The 16,360-nt window shown below is 39.4% G+C and overlaps 1 protein-coding gene across 1 annotated transcript in view; it reads left to right on the top strand.

The window, feature by feature from the left end:
* DOK7 (docking protein 7) overlaps positions 1-16,360 on the top strand; it is a 120,751-nt gene that overhangs the window by 7,107 nt on the left and 97,284 nt on the right. The window contains exons 3-4 of the mRNA XM_044680287.1: positions 9,342-9,572; positions 12,371-12,571. Coding sequence (XP_044536222.1) covers positions 9,342-9,572; positions 12,371-12,571 — 432 coding nt within the window. The remainder of the gene's footprint in view (positions 1-9,341; positions 9,573-12,370; positions 12,572-16,360) is intronic.

Raw genomic sequence — 16,360 nt, 5'->3', positions numbered from 1 at the left:
CCCTACCAGACAACCCACTACTAGCAATGACCTGGATCTCTGAGTTTGAAACTCCACTTCCTTTTCAATAAAACGGATACATGACAATGATGATAAAAATAAGAACAATATCTCCAAATTATATAGCACCTTCTGTGTGTGAGGCATTCTGCTAAGTGATTCTTATGAGCATTTTCCTCATTTTATCCTCATAACAACCCTGGGGGGTAGATGCAATTATTATTATTATTATTATTTTTAAACCCTTAACTTCTGTGTTTTGGCTCCTTGGTGGAAGAGTAGTAAGGGTGGGCAATGGGGGTCAAGTGACTTGCCCAGGGTCACACAGCTGGGAAGTGTCTGAGGCCGGATTTGAACCTAGGACCTCCCGTCTCTAGGCCTGACTCTCAATCCACTGAGCTACCCAGCTGCCCCCCAGATGCAATTATTATTAGCCCCAGTGAGTTGCTCTGTATGTGACTCAGCTACCTTAGGTCACCATTACCCAGTTCATCACCTTATCTCTGCTGAAAGATTTTGCTTTGTGGCTAAATACCTGTAATATGCCCTTCAAGAACCCAAGGTTGCCTCCACAGCACCATGATTTATTGGAGGAGAAAAAATATTGGTTTTGGAGTCTGAAGACTGGGGTTAGATTTCAGCTATCATTCACTACATTTGTGACCTTAGGAGAATCGGTTCCCTTTTCTGTGTTATCCTTCTTCTGCCCCTTCCCAATAGCACTGCTAGAGCACTTCCCACATAGTCAGGAACAGTGGGGTTCACCAAAGGGGGAGCAAGAGGTCAGACTTGGTAGTGAGTGGAGAGAAAAGAGAAAGGAGGAGGGATGCTTAGAAGTTGGATTTCTTTAGAAACTGCACAAAATAGGCTGGGTCGCTGCTGTTTGCTGTAGGACCTTGCCTTGGCAGGAATCTGTAGATTTGAGGATCAAAGAATACCTTATAATGACAGCCTGTTAATTGGGAAAGGCTAGAAAGCCTACTCTAAAACAATACTGCATAAAGGCAAAATTGGTGACTGAGATGAGCACATGCAGTGGGTAAGTGATCTGCCCAGGTTCTACAACCACTAAGCTTTGGAGTGAAAGGTTTGGAACACAGGTCTCTAGTCCAATGTCTTTCCACCGTATCAGGTGATCTCCATTTAGTATGCAATTGAATATTGTAGAGTGAAAAGGGAATACAGGATGAAGAATCAGGAAATCTAGTTTTTAGTTCCAATTCTGCCATTGATTAGTGGTGTTATTTGAGTCACTAAACTTTAGACTGTTGCCTGTGTGCATGACTCCCTCAGAAGCACTTTCCCAGCATTGAGAGAACAGACACCAGGAAAGAGAATTTGACCCAAATAGGATTTATTCTTTACCTCAAGGGGTCCTTCCTGTCTCCTTTGCCTAATATTAATGAGCAACAGTGTGGTCCAATGGAAAGGGTATTGGGTTTGGAGAGACTTGGGTTCAAATGCCAGTTTTATTCTTTATTACTTGTATAACTGTGGGCAAGTCACTTACCTTCTTGGGTCTCAGTTTCCTCATCTATAAAATGAGAAGGTGAGACTAGATTATTTTTTAAAAACCCTTATCTTCTGTTTTAGAATTGATTCTAAATATTGGTTCCAAGGCAGAAGAACAGTAAGGACTAGGCAGTTAGGGTAAAGTGACCAGGGAGTGACTGAAGGCAGATTTGATCTGAGGACCTTCCATCTCTAGGCCTGGAGGTCTATCCATTGAGCCACCTCACTGCCCCTGATTAGATTATTCTAAGGTACCTTCCACCTCTAACTTCTATGAATTATTAAGTTTTGCACAAGTTATACAGGAAGTTTGGAAGAGGGATGCAGTTGGGGAGAAAGATTGTTTTGTTTGAGATGTCTGTTGGACCGGACAATCTTTATAAATGGCCCTAAATGTCTATGACTAGGGCAAATGTATAAATCTGGAAATAATTCTTGGAGAGTTGATGATTGAACCCATGAGAGCTGACGAGACCACCTTGTCAGATAGAATATAGGAAAAAGTAAAAAGGGGCCTGGGATAGAGATTTGGGGTACACCATAGTTAGTGATGGATGAAGACCTAACAATGGGGTTTGAGCAGGAGTGGTTGGACAGGTAGGAGGGGAGTCAAGAGAGAGCAAGAAAACCCAGGGAGGATATAGTATCAAGGAGAAAAGGATAATTGATGCTTCAGAGATGCTAAAAAAGAAGAGGATAGAGAGGGCCATTAGATTAGTAAATTTAGAAATGGAATTAGTTGAATAATGAGATTGGAAGCCAAACTGCAGAGGTTTTGTGATGACTTTTTAAAAGGAGTTTAGACATGATAGAAATGTAGAACTATAGTTAATTGGAATAGTAACCTCTAGTGAGGGTTTATTTTTTTTTAAGAATACGGAAGTCTTGGACCTCTGTGTAGGCAAGAGGCAAGAAAGCAATTGTTAGGGAAAAACTGGAAATAAGAAAAAAATGGGGAAAATGGGAGGGTATAGGATCAAAGGTCCATGTAGAGCAATTGGCTTTAGCAAGGAGAGGGATGGCCTTTTCATTAAGGACTGAGAGGTAGTGAAAGATTGCTAGGTTTGGAGTAAGGTGACCTAGAGTCAAATCCTCCTGCTACTTGCTACCTGTGCTACCTTGGATAAGTCACTAAACTTTTTTGGGTCTCAGTTTCTTTGTCTATGAAATAAGAGGGGGTGGCTAGATGATACAGTAGATTGAAAACCAGATCTGAAGACAAGAAGTCCTTGGGTTTAAGTCTGGTCTCAGACATTTCCTAGCTGTGTGACCCTGGGCAAGTCACTTAGCCTCAGTTACTTAGCCCTTGCTGCTCTTCTGCTTTGGAACTCATACTTAGTATTGCGATTATAAGAAAGAAGGTAAAGGTTGAAAAAAAAAAAGGAATGGAAGGATTGGACTAGATTGCCTTCCTCCTCTGTACTGATGATTCTGCAGTATGATAGCAGGAGGATGATGTCATAAAGGGAAAAGAAGGAGCTTATGTCTAATACCCTTGATTTTTTCCCCCAGTGTTATATATTGAAGTTCTCATCTGAGAGGGTTTGGTATGGTAAGCTTGTAGAAAGAGGTTTTAACAGCTTTGGTGGTTGAGTCAGATAAAGATTTCATCAGGGGGAAGAAGAACATTGCCTTGCTGCAGCGAGGGCTTGGTTGAGATTAGATACTATACATTTGTAGTGGACCCACTCAGCAGGTTTCATGATTTTTTTTCCATATTCATTTACTAGCAGGTGAGTTATGAGTGACAGAGAGCACAATGGTGAGAGTAACCCAGGACTGAAGTTTGGCAAGGAATGAATGATAATAAAACAAGGAAACAACTGATTCAAGAGTAGATGTGTAGGGTGGAACTAGTTCAGGAAGGGATTAAGACTGAACAGGGAGTTGAATGTAGATAGAACAGGATGGATGGGGAAATATTGAAGGTTAGAAGGTTTAGGAGGTTTTGGTGAAAGGAAGACTGTGTTAGGGTGTAGAATAAGAAGAGAGAGCATGTGGTAGAAGGTTATAATTGGAGTTCTTGAATGTGGAAATGAACCCCTGCAAATTGCCAGGTTTCAAACCCAATTCTTGTGTCTCTAAATCCAGCACTCTTTCTATACCTCCCTGTTTAGGGAGATGTGGTTGAGGTTGGAAGATGTTAAATCTTGATTCTGGCTAGTACACAGTAGAGGGAGTAGCACAATGCCCTTAATGCCCTTTGCAAATAGAGACTGTTCTATTCTAGCACAGTGCCCAGGCACAGAGTAGATGTCTAATAAACCCTTAGTGGCTGAGTGATGGATGACTTTCTTTGGTAAGTCATGGAATCATAGACTTAGGGACGAAAAAAATGTTTAGTCATCTAGTCTAACTCCCTCATTTTACAGTTGAAGAAACAACCACAGAGAGGATAAGTGACTTTCACAATGCCACACAGGAAGTAACTTGACTCTAGGTCTTTTGACTAAAATCCAGCACTTTTCCTCCCGGATGCATCTCTTACTATATATCTGTGATGCTAAGGTCCCTAGAGAAAGTGTTCTCATCTCAGAAGGACCTGTCTTTGAGCTTGCATGTGTTGTACATGTACATATGTGTGAGTGCCCATTCTTGAACACTCTTTGGGGAGGGGCGAGTTTTGAATCACAGCTGCACCTCTAGATAAAAGGAGCAGCTTTCATGAATATTCCCAATGAGCATGTGCACAAACTAAAGCTTTGTCTCATCATGCTACTTTTATGTTCTCTTTCCTCCCCCCCCCCTTTATTCTCTTTACTGCCCCTTCAGAGGTCTCTTCCTTATTGTAAATAGTTCTTGAACAGATTTCTCAATAAAATGGTTTCTTTCCTTTGAAGTCCCAGTAGTATGTTCTTGGGGAAGAGATGATCTCTTTTAAAACCTCATTTTGCTGCTCTGAGGAATTCATTCTCTGTGTTTCTAAAGGGAATGCATTTTAGGAAGTCAGAACCTTTCCTTATTCAGAGTTGGAAATAATTGATATTGGAGAGAAACCATGTCATGTAATGGCAAGCTTACTACTGGATTTGACATTAGAAACTTCATGTCTTGAGGGCAGCTGGGTAGCTCAGTGGATTGAGAGCCAGGCTAGAGATGGGAGGTCCGAGGTTCAAATCTGGCCTCAGACACTTTCCAGCTGTGTGACCCTGGACAAGTCACTTAACCCCCATTGCCTACCCTTACCACTCTTCTGCCTTGGAGTCAATACATAGTATTGACTCCAAGACAGAAGGTAAGGGTTTAAAAAAGCAAACTTCATGTCATGGCTCAAACACTACCTCTTTGACAAGGAGCCAGTTACTCGGCTTTTCTGAACCACTGAAATGGGATGGAATTGGGGTTATTGTGAGGAAGGTACTTTGTTAACTTCATGATTCTAAGGCATAGGAGGTACTGAGATTGAATTGTAGATAAAGATTATTAACAGTGGTCATTCCAAAAGACAGGGATTTTAGGTGATTGAAATAAAAGATCCGTTTTCATTCCATTGCATTCTGTTTAATTTTTAAACTATTTTCATTGTTTTAGTTAATTTAGAAATTTCTTTTTTATTGTGAAATCACAAATTACCACCCAATACAAACATTTCATTATATAAAGAACAAAAACAGCATTGCTTATGAAATAGTGGACTTTTGTTAGTTTGAGTTTCTTAAGTGTATGTTAAATTTAATGTGGTAGTAACAAAATTGCCCTGCTCATGTCCACTTCTTAAATTCAGTTTTGGTTTTGGGTATATTTTAAAAAATGTTTTACTGATTTTTTTTCTTTTAAAAAGATTTCAATCTCTGTGTAACGTCTCCTCTTGTAACAAAAACAACAGGTAGCCTAGTGGATAGAGTGATTTACTTGGAATCAGGAAGGACTGAGTTTGAATTAATGTCTCAGATACTATGGAGCTTGGTGACTCTGGGCAAGCTACTTAATTTCTCAGTCTTCATTTCTTCTTTTGTAAACGAGGATAGGAATAGCAACTTTCATCCAGAGTTGTTGTGAGGATCAAAGGAGATAATATATGTAAAGGGCTTTGCAAACCCTAAAGAGGTATATTACTGTTAACTATCATTGTTATTGTCAAAGCAAGTCCTCATGTTGGTCTTGTCTGAAAATGAATATCTCATTCTATACTTCTAGTCTATAGGCTTTGTGTTAAGAGGTGGGAGGCATGTTGGATTCTGTTTTCTTGAAAGGTTTTCAGATTTCTGAATGTAGACAGGATGTGACTTCTGTGTCTCTGAGCCAAAGAGATTTTTATACATCTGTTTATCTAATATTCCTAGTGAGAAGAACAGCTGTCTGGGTAACAAATAGCTTGTATGCTTGCCTGAGTCCCTGCTTGGATGAGAGCCTAAATTCACTTTTCTGTAAAAACACATTTTATTGATATCTTTTATTTTTATAAATCACCTTAATTTCTAAATGTATGCTTTCTCTCCTTTACTCAGGGTGCTATTCCTAGTCATAAAACAAAGGAGGAGAAGGAGAAAGGGAGGGAGAGAGAAAGAGAAGAGAAGAGAGAGAAAGAGAGAGAGAAATAGGGGATTATATGCAGTATTTTGAACCCACAGTGCCCTACCTCTGCAAAGAAGGGAAGGAAATATATTTTCTTTGGGGACATCTTGATCCCTAGAGTTACAGTCATTTTTTTGTTTTATTTTCATTTTCTTCCATTTACATAGCTCTAGTTATTATGTATGTAATGTTCTGGGTCTGCTTACTTCATTTTGTGCCAGTTCATATAAATCTTCCTATATTACTCTGTAGTCTTCATTTTTTACTGCTTATTGCTATTTCATTACATTAATAGACCACAGTTTGTTTATCCAGGCTCCAAAAAATGGATTTCTCTTTTGTTTCTAATTCTTTGCTACTTAAAAAAATGCTGCTATGAATATTTTGGGATCTAACTTTTCATCTTTGGCCTTTTTGAGTTAAATGACTCATAGTGGGATCTCTGGATCAAAGGGTTTGGTTAGTTACTTTTTAAAAAAATCCTTACCTTCTGTCTTGGAATCAATACTGGTAAGGGCTAGGTAAAGGGGGTTAAGTGACTTGCCCAGGGTCACACAGCTGGGATGTGTCTGAGGTCAGATTTGAACCTAGGACCTTCCATTTCTAGTCCTGGCTCTCAATCCACTGAGCTACCCAGCTGCCCCCTGGTTAGTTATTTTCTTAGCCTACTTCTCAGTTACTCTCTAGAATGGTTGGATAAGTAAACATATCCATTGATAGACTAATGATTTAGTATACTTATCTTTTCAAAGCCTCTCGACCATCTACTTTTCCCATATTTTCTCTTTGTCAGTTTGCTCAGGGAGATTTGCTTAGTCAACTTGCTGATATCAGTGAGACAAAACTTTAGAATGGTTTTGATTTTCGTTTTTCTTTAGTGTTTGGAAGCATTCATTCATATAGTTGTCAATATTTGCAATTCTTTTGAGATCTGCTTGTTCATAGCTTTTGACCTTTATCCATTGGTAAATGATTCTTGGTGTCTTATATTTTGTTATTTCTTATATATACAAGCCTGCTTTTTATAAAAGGAAAACAGGGACTAAAATTGAGTGAAATAGCTGGTTTATTTCATAATTAGGCTGGAGAATACTTGGATATATATATCCATGACCAGTAGTATTTGAGATCCTATGTGATTTGGTCTCCAACTACCTTTTCTTATCTCTCATCACTTTTACTCTTATGGGTATCCTATACTCAAGTCAGACTTGCTGGTTCCCACACAGACCCCTTGATTTCTGCTCCAAATATCCTTCTGACTGGAATCCCTCTGGAGTTCTACCCTCCTACCCTCATTCTAGATTTTCTTATTTGCCTTGCCTTATCTTTCTAAAGCCCAGCTCAAATTCCTTTTCCTACCTTCTTTTTCAGCTTTAGAAGTACCTGGCACTTGATAGGTGCTATAATTATCTGTTGGTTGATTATATCTTAGATGAATTTATTGTAAATGGAAAAACTCCAATTTGTTGCTCTGCTTTCTTTCCTATGAGCTAACAGTGTTTTGTATGTCTCTTCACATACTTTCTCTTTTTTTAAAAAAACCCTTTATCTTCTTTCTTAAAATCATTACCAAGTGTTGGCTTGAAGGCAGAAGAGCACTAAGGGCTAGGCAGTGAGGGTTAAATGACTTGCCCAGGGTCATACGGCTAGGAAGTATTTGAGGTTTTTAAGCCTGGCTCTCAATCCATTGAGCCACCTAGTATCCTTTCTTTATGTACTTTATACTTTACTTTCTATCATTTGTGCCTGGGTCTTTCCCCCTCTATAGATTGTTAGCTTTCTGAGGGCAGGGACAATGTCTTATACATCTCTGTATCCCCTAGCAGTGGTTCCCAAACTTTTTTGTCCTACTGCTCCCTTTCCAGAAAAAATATTACTTAGCCCCCTGGAAATTAATTTTTTAAAATTTTTAATAGCAGTTAATAGGAAAGATAAATGCACCTGTGGCCATCACTGCTCCCCTGGATTGCTGCAGCACCCAACAGGGGGCGGTGGCACCCACTTTGGGAATCACTGCCCTACTGTATTGGTGTATAGGAAGGGTGCAATAAATGTCCGCTGAATGCATTCACAAACCATTCTTTTTTATCAGAGCTTAATAATGTTTTAGAAAAATGCAATGGTTACAGTTTGAGTGATATCATCAGCTGTTATTCTAAAAAGTAAATGTTGATTATGTAATAGAATTGAAATTAGACTCTGGGCCAGGATTTGGGCAATTAGTGAATTCATTTGGGATGTGGGTTTGTGAATCAGCGTCTTCAAGGATGAAGATGATGATAAATATTGGCAATGCTAAGTGCTATTTGCTGAATCGCATAGCACGTTCCCTAACAGCTTATTCCATTTTGTTTTTGTCTTTTTAACTTTTATTTTTATGAGCTGATCATATTGGCTTGTCAAATGTTAGAATTGGGAGAGAGAGAGAGAGAGTCTAATAATCAGATGATCCAACTCCTCACTCTATACATTGGAAAACAAGCTCAAAAAGAAATGACTTCCCCTCAAGGTTACATATTGAGTTAGAAGTAAGCTCTAATTGGAGCTTCAAATGGAGTCCAAATCTTTCAGTTCTCAGGCCAGTACACTTTTCTCTAATGATTTTATATTCCTGAAGCTAGGGAGCATACCTTTGACTGTGTTTTCCATGATGCCTAGTGAAGAACTCAATGAACACATGACAATTTAAGGAGCAGAGGTACAAAAGAAAGCCTTCTAAGAAGGCTTAATGAATCCAAGATCCAAAAAACATCAGGAGCCTAGTGAGGAATTTTTTTTAACACATCAATTTCTGATTTCTACATCTATGGTCTTAGAATAATACAGAAGGTGCATTAACTTAAAAGTAGTCCCAGTTAACTTTTGGCATCAAGACTTGGAGCTTTTTCCCTCCTTCATGTTCTATTTCATTTGTCACCTCCTCCATGAAGTCTTTCCAAACTACCACAGCTAGAAGGTATGTCTCCTTCCTTTGAGTCCCCATAGCACTGGGTTTGTATCTCTTATGTACTTAACACATCTGACTCATATTGTAGTTATTCTGGGATATGTCTTCTCTCTCTTTTTTGATGGTGAGCTCCTTAAACCATGATTTTTTCTTCTCCTTTTGTGATATTTTATTCCCCATCCTTGTTTATAATCTCCTTGAAGTTTGGTCTTGGGGTCACAGAGGTTTTTTGCTCAGCTAATAAGTTGCATTTGTGTTTCCCATAACTCTCAGCATCAATAAATGTTTGTTACACATTTGTATCTTATTCTCCTTCTCTAATAGAATTTTTCTATTTCTGTTATTTTCTGGGTGTCATTTCTAGACTGTCTGTTGATGTTGGTCTACAAGGACAGATCTGAAAGAGCCAAAGGTTACAAGGAGAGGAGCAGCCTGACTCTAGAGGACATCTGTGGCCTTGATCCTGGCCTCCCCTACGAGGGTTTGACTCACACACTAGCCATCATCTGCCTGTCCCAGGCTGTGATGCTGGGCTTTGAGAGCAAGGACACAATGTATGCCTGGGATATCCGGATCCGCTACTCTTTGGGGGAAGGTAAACCAGTTGTTTCTGCTTTTGTTCCTTCTATGCCCATTGCCCCTTCCATTCCTCCAAGTTCAGACTCAGGTGCATGAAGCACACTCTTGCTCATGGAGGGAAAGCTTTTCCTTTTTTGAATGTTTTACACTCTTTTGGACTGCCCCTGGGCCTTACCATATCTATAGTTTTCATTTATTTGGGTGTTCGTATTATTCTCACTTTGGTAGCAGAGATGGGACTGGGTCTTGTTTCATCTTTGTTTCTCTAATACTGAATTCAGCGAACGGAGTGTAGTTGTCATCTAGGCATAAAGAAAGAAATACTATATTGAATTAAAGTTCATGCTTGTTCTAGATGGGACATGGTATATCAGACCTGGAAGAGTCTAGCCTTCATCATTTTATAGAGGAAAGAATTGAGTTCCAGAGTGTCAAGACTGGAACTTTGTCCTTTTGCCATTTAATCTAGTTTTCTTTGCATTTTTCCCCGAGGCAAGGAGAGAGAGAGAGAAAGAGAGAGAGAGAAATAGAGAGAGAGAGAGAGAGAGAGACAGACAGACAGACAGACAGAAAGACAGACAGAGACAGAGACAGACAGACACCAGACCAGAAAGCAGATTGCTACAGAATCACTAGAGATAATACCTATAGTGAGTTGTCCTATAAGGGGATCTTTAAAAGAACTCCCAGCAAAAGTTCATTCATTCCTTTGGATGGTGGCAATTTAGAATTGGACATTGTTTGTCTTTAGCTAAGCTAAGGTTAAAGGGTTCTTGAAGTCTCTTAGTACTATAAATAAGATTATGGGGCGATTGTTTGGCTTATAGAATCTCAGAGCTAGAAGGCACTTCACAGATCATCTAGTCCAATCAATCCTTCTCTGAAGCAAGAATCCCTTCTATAGCATTCCTAAAACATAGGCATCCACCATTTTCATGAAGATATCCAGTTGTGGGGAACTTAATTCCATTCCTCCTTTCCATCATCAAGCCAGGCCATTCTATTATTAGATTGTTTTTAGGAAGATTTTTCCTTATGCTTCCAAGTAGCAATGGGATAACAATTGGCCCAGGGAAAGACAACCCTCAGGTAACAGTATAATGAATGAGGAAAAAGCAAAAGCTAACAGGGACTACTTTTAGTTCATGTACCCACTGTATAATTCTAAGACCACAAATCTGAGACTCAGAAGTTGATATATTAAAAAAAATCCTCAGTAGACTCCTGATGCTTTTTGGTTCTTGGATTCATTAAGTTCTCTTAGAAAGCTCCCTTATGTACCTATCCCCCTCTAAATTGGCATGTGTTCATTGAGTTCTGCACTGGACACCATGAGAAACACTGTGGAAGGCATGTTCCCTACCTTCAGAAACATAGAATTACTAAGACTTATTGAAAAAGAGAAGAATGTGGTGGAGTTCAAAGAAAGAGAAGAACAGTATTTATTATTCAATAAATCCTAACACAAACCACAATGCCATAGTTGGAAGGGGCCTTAGAGAACATATAGTCTAATCCCCTCACATTATATGGGGGGGAAATTCAAATTTCAGTGAGGAGAATTGGCTTTCTCCATAACAGACAAAGGGAGCCATTGATATAAGAGCTAACTAATATTTATGTAGCATTTATTATGCATTGGACTCTATGATAAGTTCTTTAAAAATATCTCATTTTACCTTCATAAGAACTTTGCTATTATTATTTCCATTTTACATAAGAGGAAACTGAGGCAAACAAGGTAAGTGACTTTGCCCAGGGTTACCCAATTAGTGTCTGGTGAACTCCAGTCTTCCTGATTCCAGGTCAGTGCTCTATCCATTGTACTATCTAACTGCTCTAAGGAATAATAGGGAATATAACCCAGTTCTCCTAACTTCCTGTCCAATGCTTTTTATTTTTACTATAATTCTTGATATCAAGGAGGTGTTCCACGTTATCTTCCAACCTCCAAAAACCATTCTTTCTTCTTGGTTTTCTATTTCTTTATTAGTCAGCGAATCCTGAAAATGTTTAGCATTAAACATCGATCTTCATCTGTGAATGACTATTAGGAAACTCTCATTACTTAGCAGTAATGCCCCCCATCCCGCACCAAGTGTGTGCTATCGGTATCTTCGGCTTCCTACCTGTGCTCCTCTGAGTAGTTAAAAGGTTGCCCCAGGCTCATGACCTACTGGGTAAGCCATGTGCCCTATCTCCCAGTCCCTCCCTACTACCAGAGATGTTCATGTTGGTCCTGTCCATTTTTTCTCAGCCCTACTTGAGATCTGGACAAAGACATAAGAAGGAACATAGTCCAAGTCTTGCTAATGGAGAGAGATGAGGAATTTATATGAATTTGAGGGGTTAGTTATGGAGGACTTGGAACCTTAGATGAGCCATGAAGGATGGTTAATTTTTGGACATGCAGAGAGATGGCACTCCAGGCAAGCAGAGGAATACCAGGGCCACCAGCTTCTCTCAACCCAGTCCAAGATTTTGTGTGTCTCATCATTAACATAATGGGAAGAACACTGGACCTTAAGGTCAGCAGACTGTAGATTCTAGTCTTGGCTTTGCTGCTTTTTAGCCATGAGATTTTGGTCAATTCCCATTACCTCTTTTCTCCCATCTGTAAAATAAGTGATGATTACACCTGCGCTACTTGGCTATCAGGGCTATTAAAACAGAAATGCTTTGCAAACTTCAAAGTTCTATACAAATGTGAACTTTTGATAGTTTTAACCAGCTATGTAGCTTGGAGGAAGATGTGATCTAATTTTTAACTGGGTTCTTTTTTCTCTCTCCTTCATCTTTATCCCTTTCCTATAGTCCACAGGTTTCATGTGGCTGTGGCCCCAGGCACCAAGCTGGAAAGTGGATTGGCCACTCTTCATCTCTGCAATGATATTCTGGTGCTGGCTAAAGACATTCCTCCCGCTGTCATGGGTCAGTGGAAGCTCTCTGACCTGCGGCGTTATGGGGCTGTGCCAAATGGCTTCATCTTTGAAGGCGGGACCAGGTGTGGGTACTGTAAGTATGATGAGACCTTGGTATAGACCTTTTATCCACTTAAAATTTCTGAATAGATTTCTTTATTTGTCACTGATTACTTTTTTGGTGAACTAGGCTTTTCAAGAGCACAGTGTGGAGACATGTATGCATATAGTTATTGGTTATTGGGGATGGGAGGTAGCAGAGGGGAGATTTATTTCATTCCTCCCCTCCTAACCCCCCCCACCCCAAAATCTTGCTTTTTGGCTTATTGATAGAGAATCCCTACTCAGATATTTCTTTTGTGGACATTGTTAACTCTTGTTAGTGAAAACAAAGTGATTTGTTTACCTCTTCTCTCCTTCTCTTTATTCTGCATACAGAGAAACCAGAATACTTCCTTTTGGCAGGAAAGATTAGAGGGGGGAAAGAAGCCCTATGTCCCTACATCCTTCTCAAGAATGACTGATCATCTCCTAACTAGGGACAGATAGCAACAGTGGAACAGAGATGGAGAGAGAACTGGGTGGTTTTTTCAGATCCCTGGCATTAGGGCTTCACAGTCAGTCTTTGCTCTTCTTCCTGGAATGAAGTCCCAGAAAACCAGGCATTGCTGGGGCCCATCGCAAGTGCAAAAAACATATTACACAGTCAAATATACATAAAACTTGGATTTCCTACTTTTTGGGATTCTTTCTGTTTCCTCCCCCTCCATTGAGTAATCAGGACTTGACTCTCTATGAGTTTCTATGTATAGGCAAGTGTGTACAGTTTACCTCTTTGGGGAGACTATTCATTTTTAGAGAGAATGGTTCTTTTTAGTAGGTCAAAAAAGGAGATGCTTAATAATGTTAAGAAAAGTTCAGGATAATGATGCTTCTGAAATGATTGTTAAATCTTTTCTCAAATACTTAGATTAAATTAGATAAAATAATAATTATACTAATAAATACTACTTCCTTTCTGGCTTTGTGATTAGCTGTATGATTAAAACATTTAAGAAAAATAATCTCATTTCCTTCAAAGATATCTGTAAGCCTAAGAATGATGTATTACATATCAGTTATTTTCAGTTTATTAAAACAAATCTCTCTAAGACCAGCCAATCCAGCATTTTCTTTGAATTTTGTTAGCCTAGTTTAAGTTAGCTTTTTGTACTTTGAAAGTAATAAAACCTAATTTTTTTGACAATACTCAATAATATTAACTTAAAGTTTTCTCCTCTGTTATCATTGAATAGAAAAATATTGATGTACATTCTGAATTACCTTATCTGTGTAAGGTGGAAGTACTAAGCATTATATGTATTTTGGCTTTTAATAAATGTGTCTTGATAAAAAAAAAAAAAAACAGGGGGCAGCTGGGTAGCTCAGTGGAGTGAGAGTCAGGCCTAGAGACAGGAGGTCCTAGGTTCAAACCCGGCCTCAGCCACTTCCCAGCTGTGTGACCCTGGGCAAGTCACTTGACCCCCATCACCCACCCTTACCAATCTTCCACCTATGAGACAATACACCGAAGTACAAGGGTTTAAAAAAAAAAAAAAAAGGAGATGCTACGTTTGCCTCTGGTCCAGGTGTTTTTATTTTTGCCTTGTTTTGTTCACAAGTCATCATTCTTGTCCCAGGGATGCTGCTGAACCCTATCCCCTCTATTAGAAGGTTCAATTACTAAATTAATGTCATTCACTGTCCTCCCTTTAGTGCAAAGAAGGATCTGGCTGGGTGCTGGTGCCTGGCTGCTTCAGTGCTCCCTTTCAGGAACCAGAGATGGGTTCAAATGCCTTTGATGTGAGTGCCTAGAGCAGGGGTCTCTAAGGGAAAGCAGTGCTTCTGAAAGTTTCTGCAGTGGCTGACCCTCTCACTTTCAACAAAATGGTGGAAATTTGTAGCAAGATATTTTACAATGATTTTTAAAAGGCATTGATTTTTTAAAATTTGGTTTTGTTCCAGACCTTTCATTGCTTTGGTGTAGGGAACTCTTGGTGTGGAAATCTCCTCCACTGACATAGGCCAACAATTCCTCTGTAACTTAAGAGTATTAAAAAGTTACCTGAGAGAGATAGTGGATACAGAGATGGGCCTGGAGATGGGAGGTACAGGGTTCAAATTTGGCCTTAGACACTTCCTAGCTGTGTGATCCTGGTTAGGTCACATAACCCCAGTTGCCTGGTCCTTACCCCCTTTTCTGCCTTGGAATTTATTGATTCAAAGACAGAAATAAGAGTTCAAAAAATAGTTGACTGAGGCAGAGAAATTAAGTGACAGGTCTAGGAAGCCAAGTCTTACAGATTGCTAAGCCAATGTTTTTCTTTCCCATTACTACTAGCTCTTTCCAACTCCTAAGCTACCAAATAACAAGGCTGATTGACTTTTACTTTATGATATAAGGTTAATCTCCTTATGTTTCAGTGGTCTCAAATCCCATTAGACTGTGAGCTTTATCAGGGCAAGGACGATTTCTCTTTTCTTTATTATCACCTGTGCTTAACATTATGATCAGCATATAGGAAGCATTTAGTCAAAGCTTGTTGACTGACTAAAACATGGTGCTCCCTTCCTTTTTGGCCATGTCTAATTCAACTATGACCCAGAATGCCCTCCCCCTCTCATGCCTTCCTATTTTTGCTCAGGTCATTCTGTAGTCCTGGCCTGCACCTCTTCTTTTAGTCACTGTTTGAATCCTTATTCATCTGTGATCCCAGCTCAGATGCTACGTTCTCCAAGAAGCCTTCTGCAATCTCCCAGAAGATCAAGACTTTCCCCCTCTTATTGCACATAGCACCTTGTGTTCTTCTTATACTTAAGCTTATATTGTTATGTTATACAGTTATCTGGGTATGTCTCATCCATCTCTAGACTGTGAACTTTACAAAGGAAGCCTTATGAAATTTGTGCCTCTCCGTACAGAACTGTTCTGCACACAGTAGGAACCTTTGGAAAATTGTTATCCAAATGATTTTTAAAAATTTCAATCAACAAATATGTATGAAGCACCCACCATATCATCAGGGACTGTCCTAGATGTTGGGGATGCAAATTAATGGAACAATCCCTATTCAAGGGTCACATTCTGGCAAATACTTATTTCTTTTGAAACCAAGCAATATAAGCGTGATTTTTTTCCATAAAAATAAGAACCACTCCTTTTTTCTACCCTTCTTTTATTTTTCCAAAACTTTGCCTTTTCATTTCAGACTTAGAAGTAGAACATGAAGTGGGGTGGGACAATTCTCTAAGAATCATAGGTGTTTCTTTCTTAACCAGATTCTTCCCTGGAACAAGGAGAAGAGGTTAGCTGAAAGGGCATTGTGTTCTGTGAGGGAAAGAATAACCCTTTGAATCTTGCCTCTAGCTTTTAGTGACTGAATGCCTTGGGGAGTGTCTACTTTTCAGTGTCTCCATGGATGCATCTGTAAAATACTCATTTGCAGGACCCCTTCATAGGAAGATTGTGAGTAAAATGCTTTTAGGATCTTGAAGAACTGTATATATGGAATTTGTTCATGGAACACCTAATGAGGAAGAATGAAAAGGAAAGGAAGCGAGGACCTGAGATAGGAATTAAGCTGGGTTTGAATCCTGCCTTAGCTTGCATGACTTTGGGATTGTTTTAGTTTCTCTGAGCCTCAGTTTCCTTCTTTGTAAAAAGAGGGAATGGGAGTTTCCCCAGATGATAGGAATAAGGGGCATAGATGGGAAGGTGCCAGGGATATGGAGCTCCAGAGAAGTCCCACAAGGCTCCTGACTGTGTCTCCAACATTCACTTCTAATTTTAGTTCCTGAGGTGTGAGGCTGAAAATAGCCCTTGGGGTTGGACATGTAGGGAGCC

Source organism: Gracilinanus agilis, chromosome 6 (genome assembly GCF_016433145.1).
Source record: "Gracilinanus agilis isolate LMUSP501 chromosome 6, AgileGrace, whole genome shotgun sequence".
NCBI classification, from domain to species: Eukaryota; Metazoa; Chordata; class Mammalia; order Didelphimorphia; family Didelphidae; genus Gracilinanus; species Gracilinanus agilis.
Note: the sequence above shows the minus strand (reverse complement) of the source record. Positions and strands in the feature narration are given on the sequence as shown.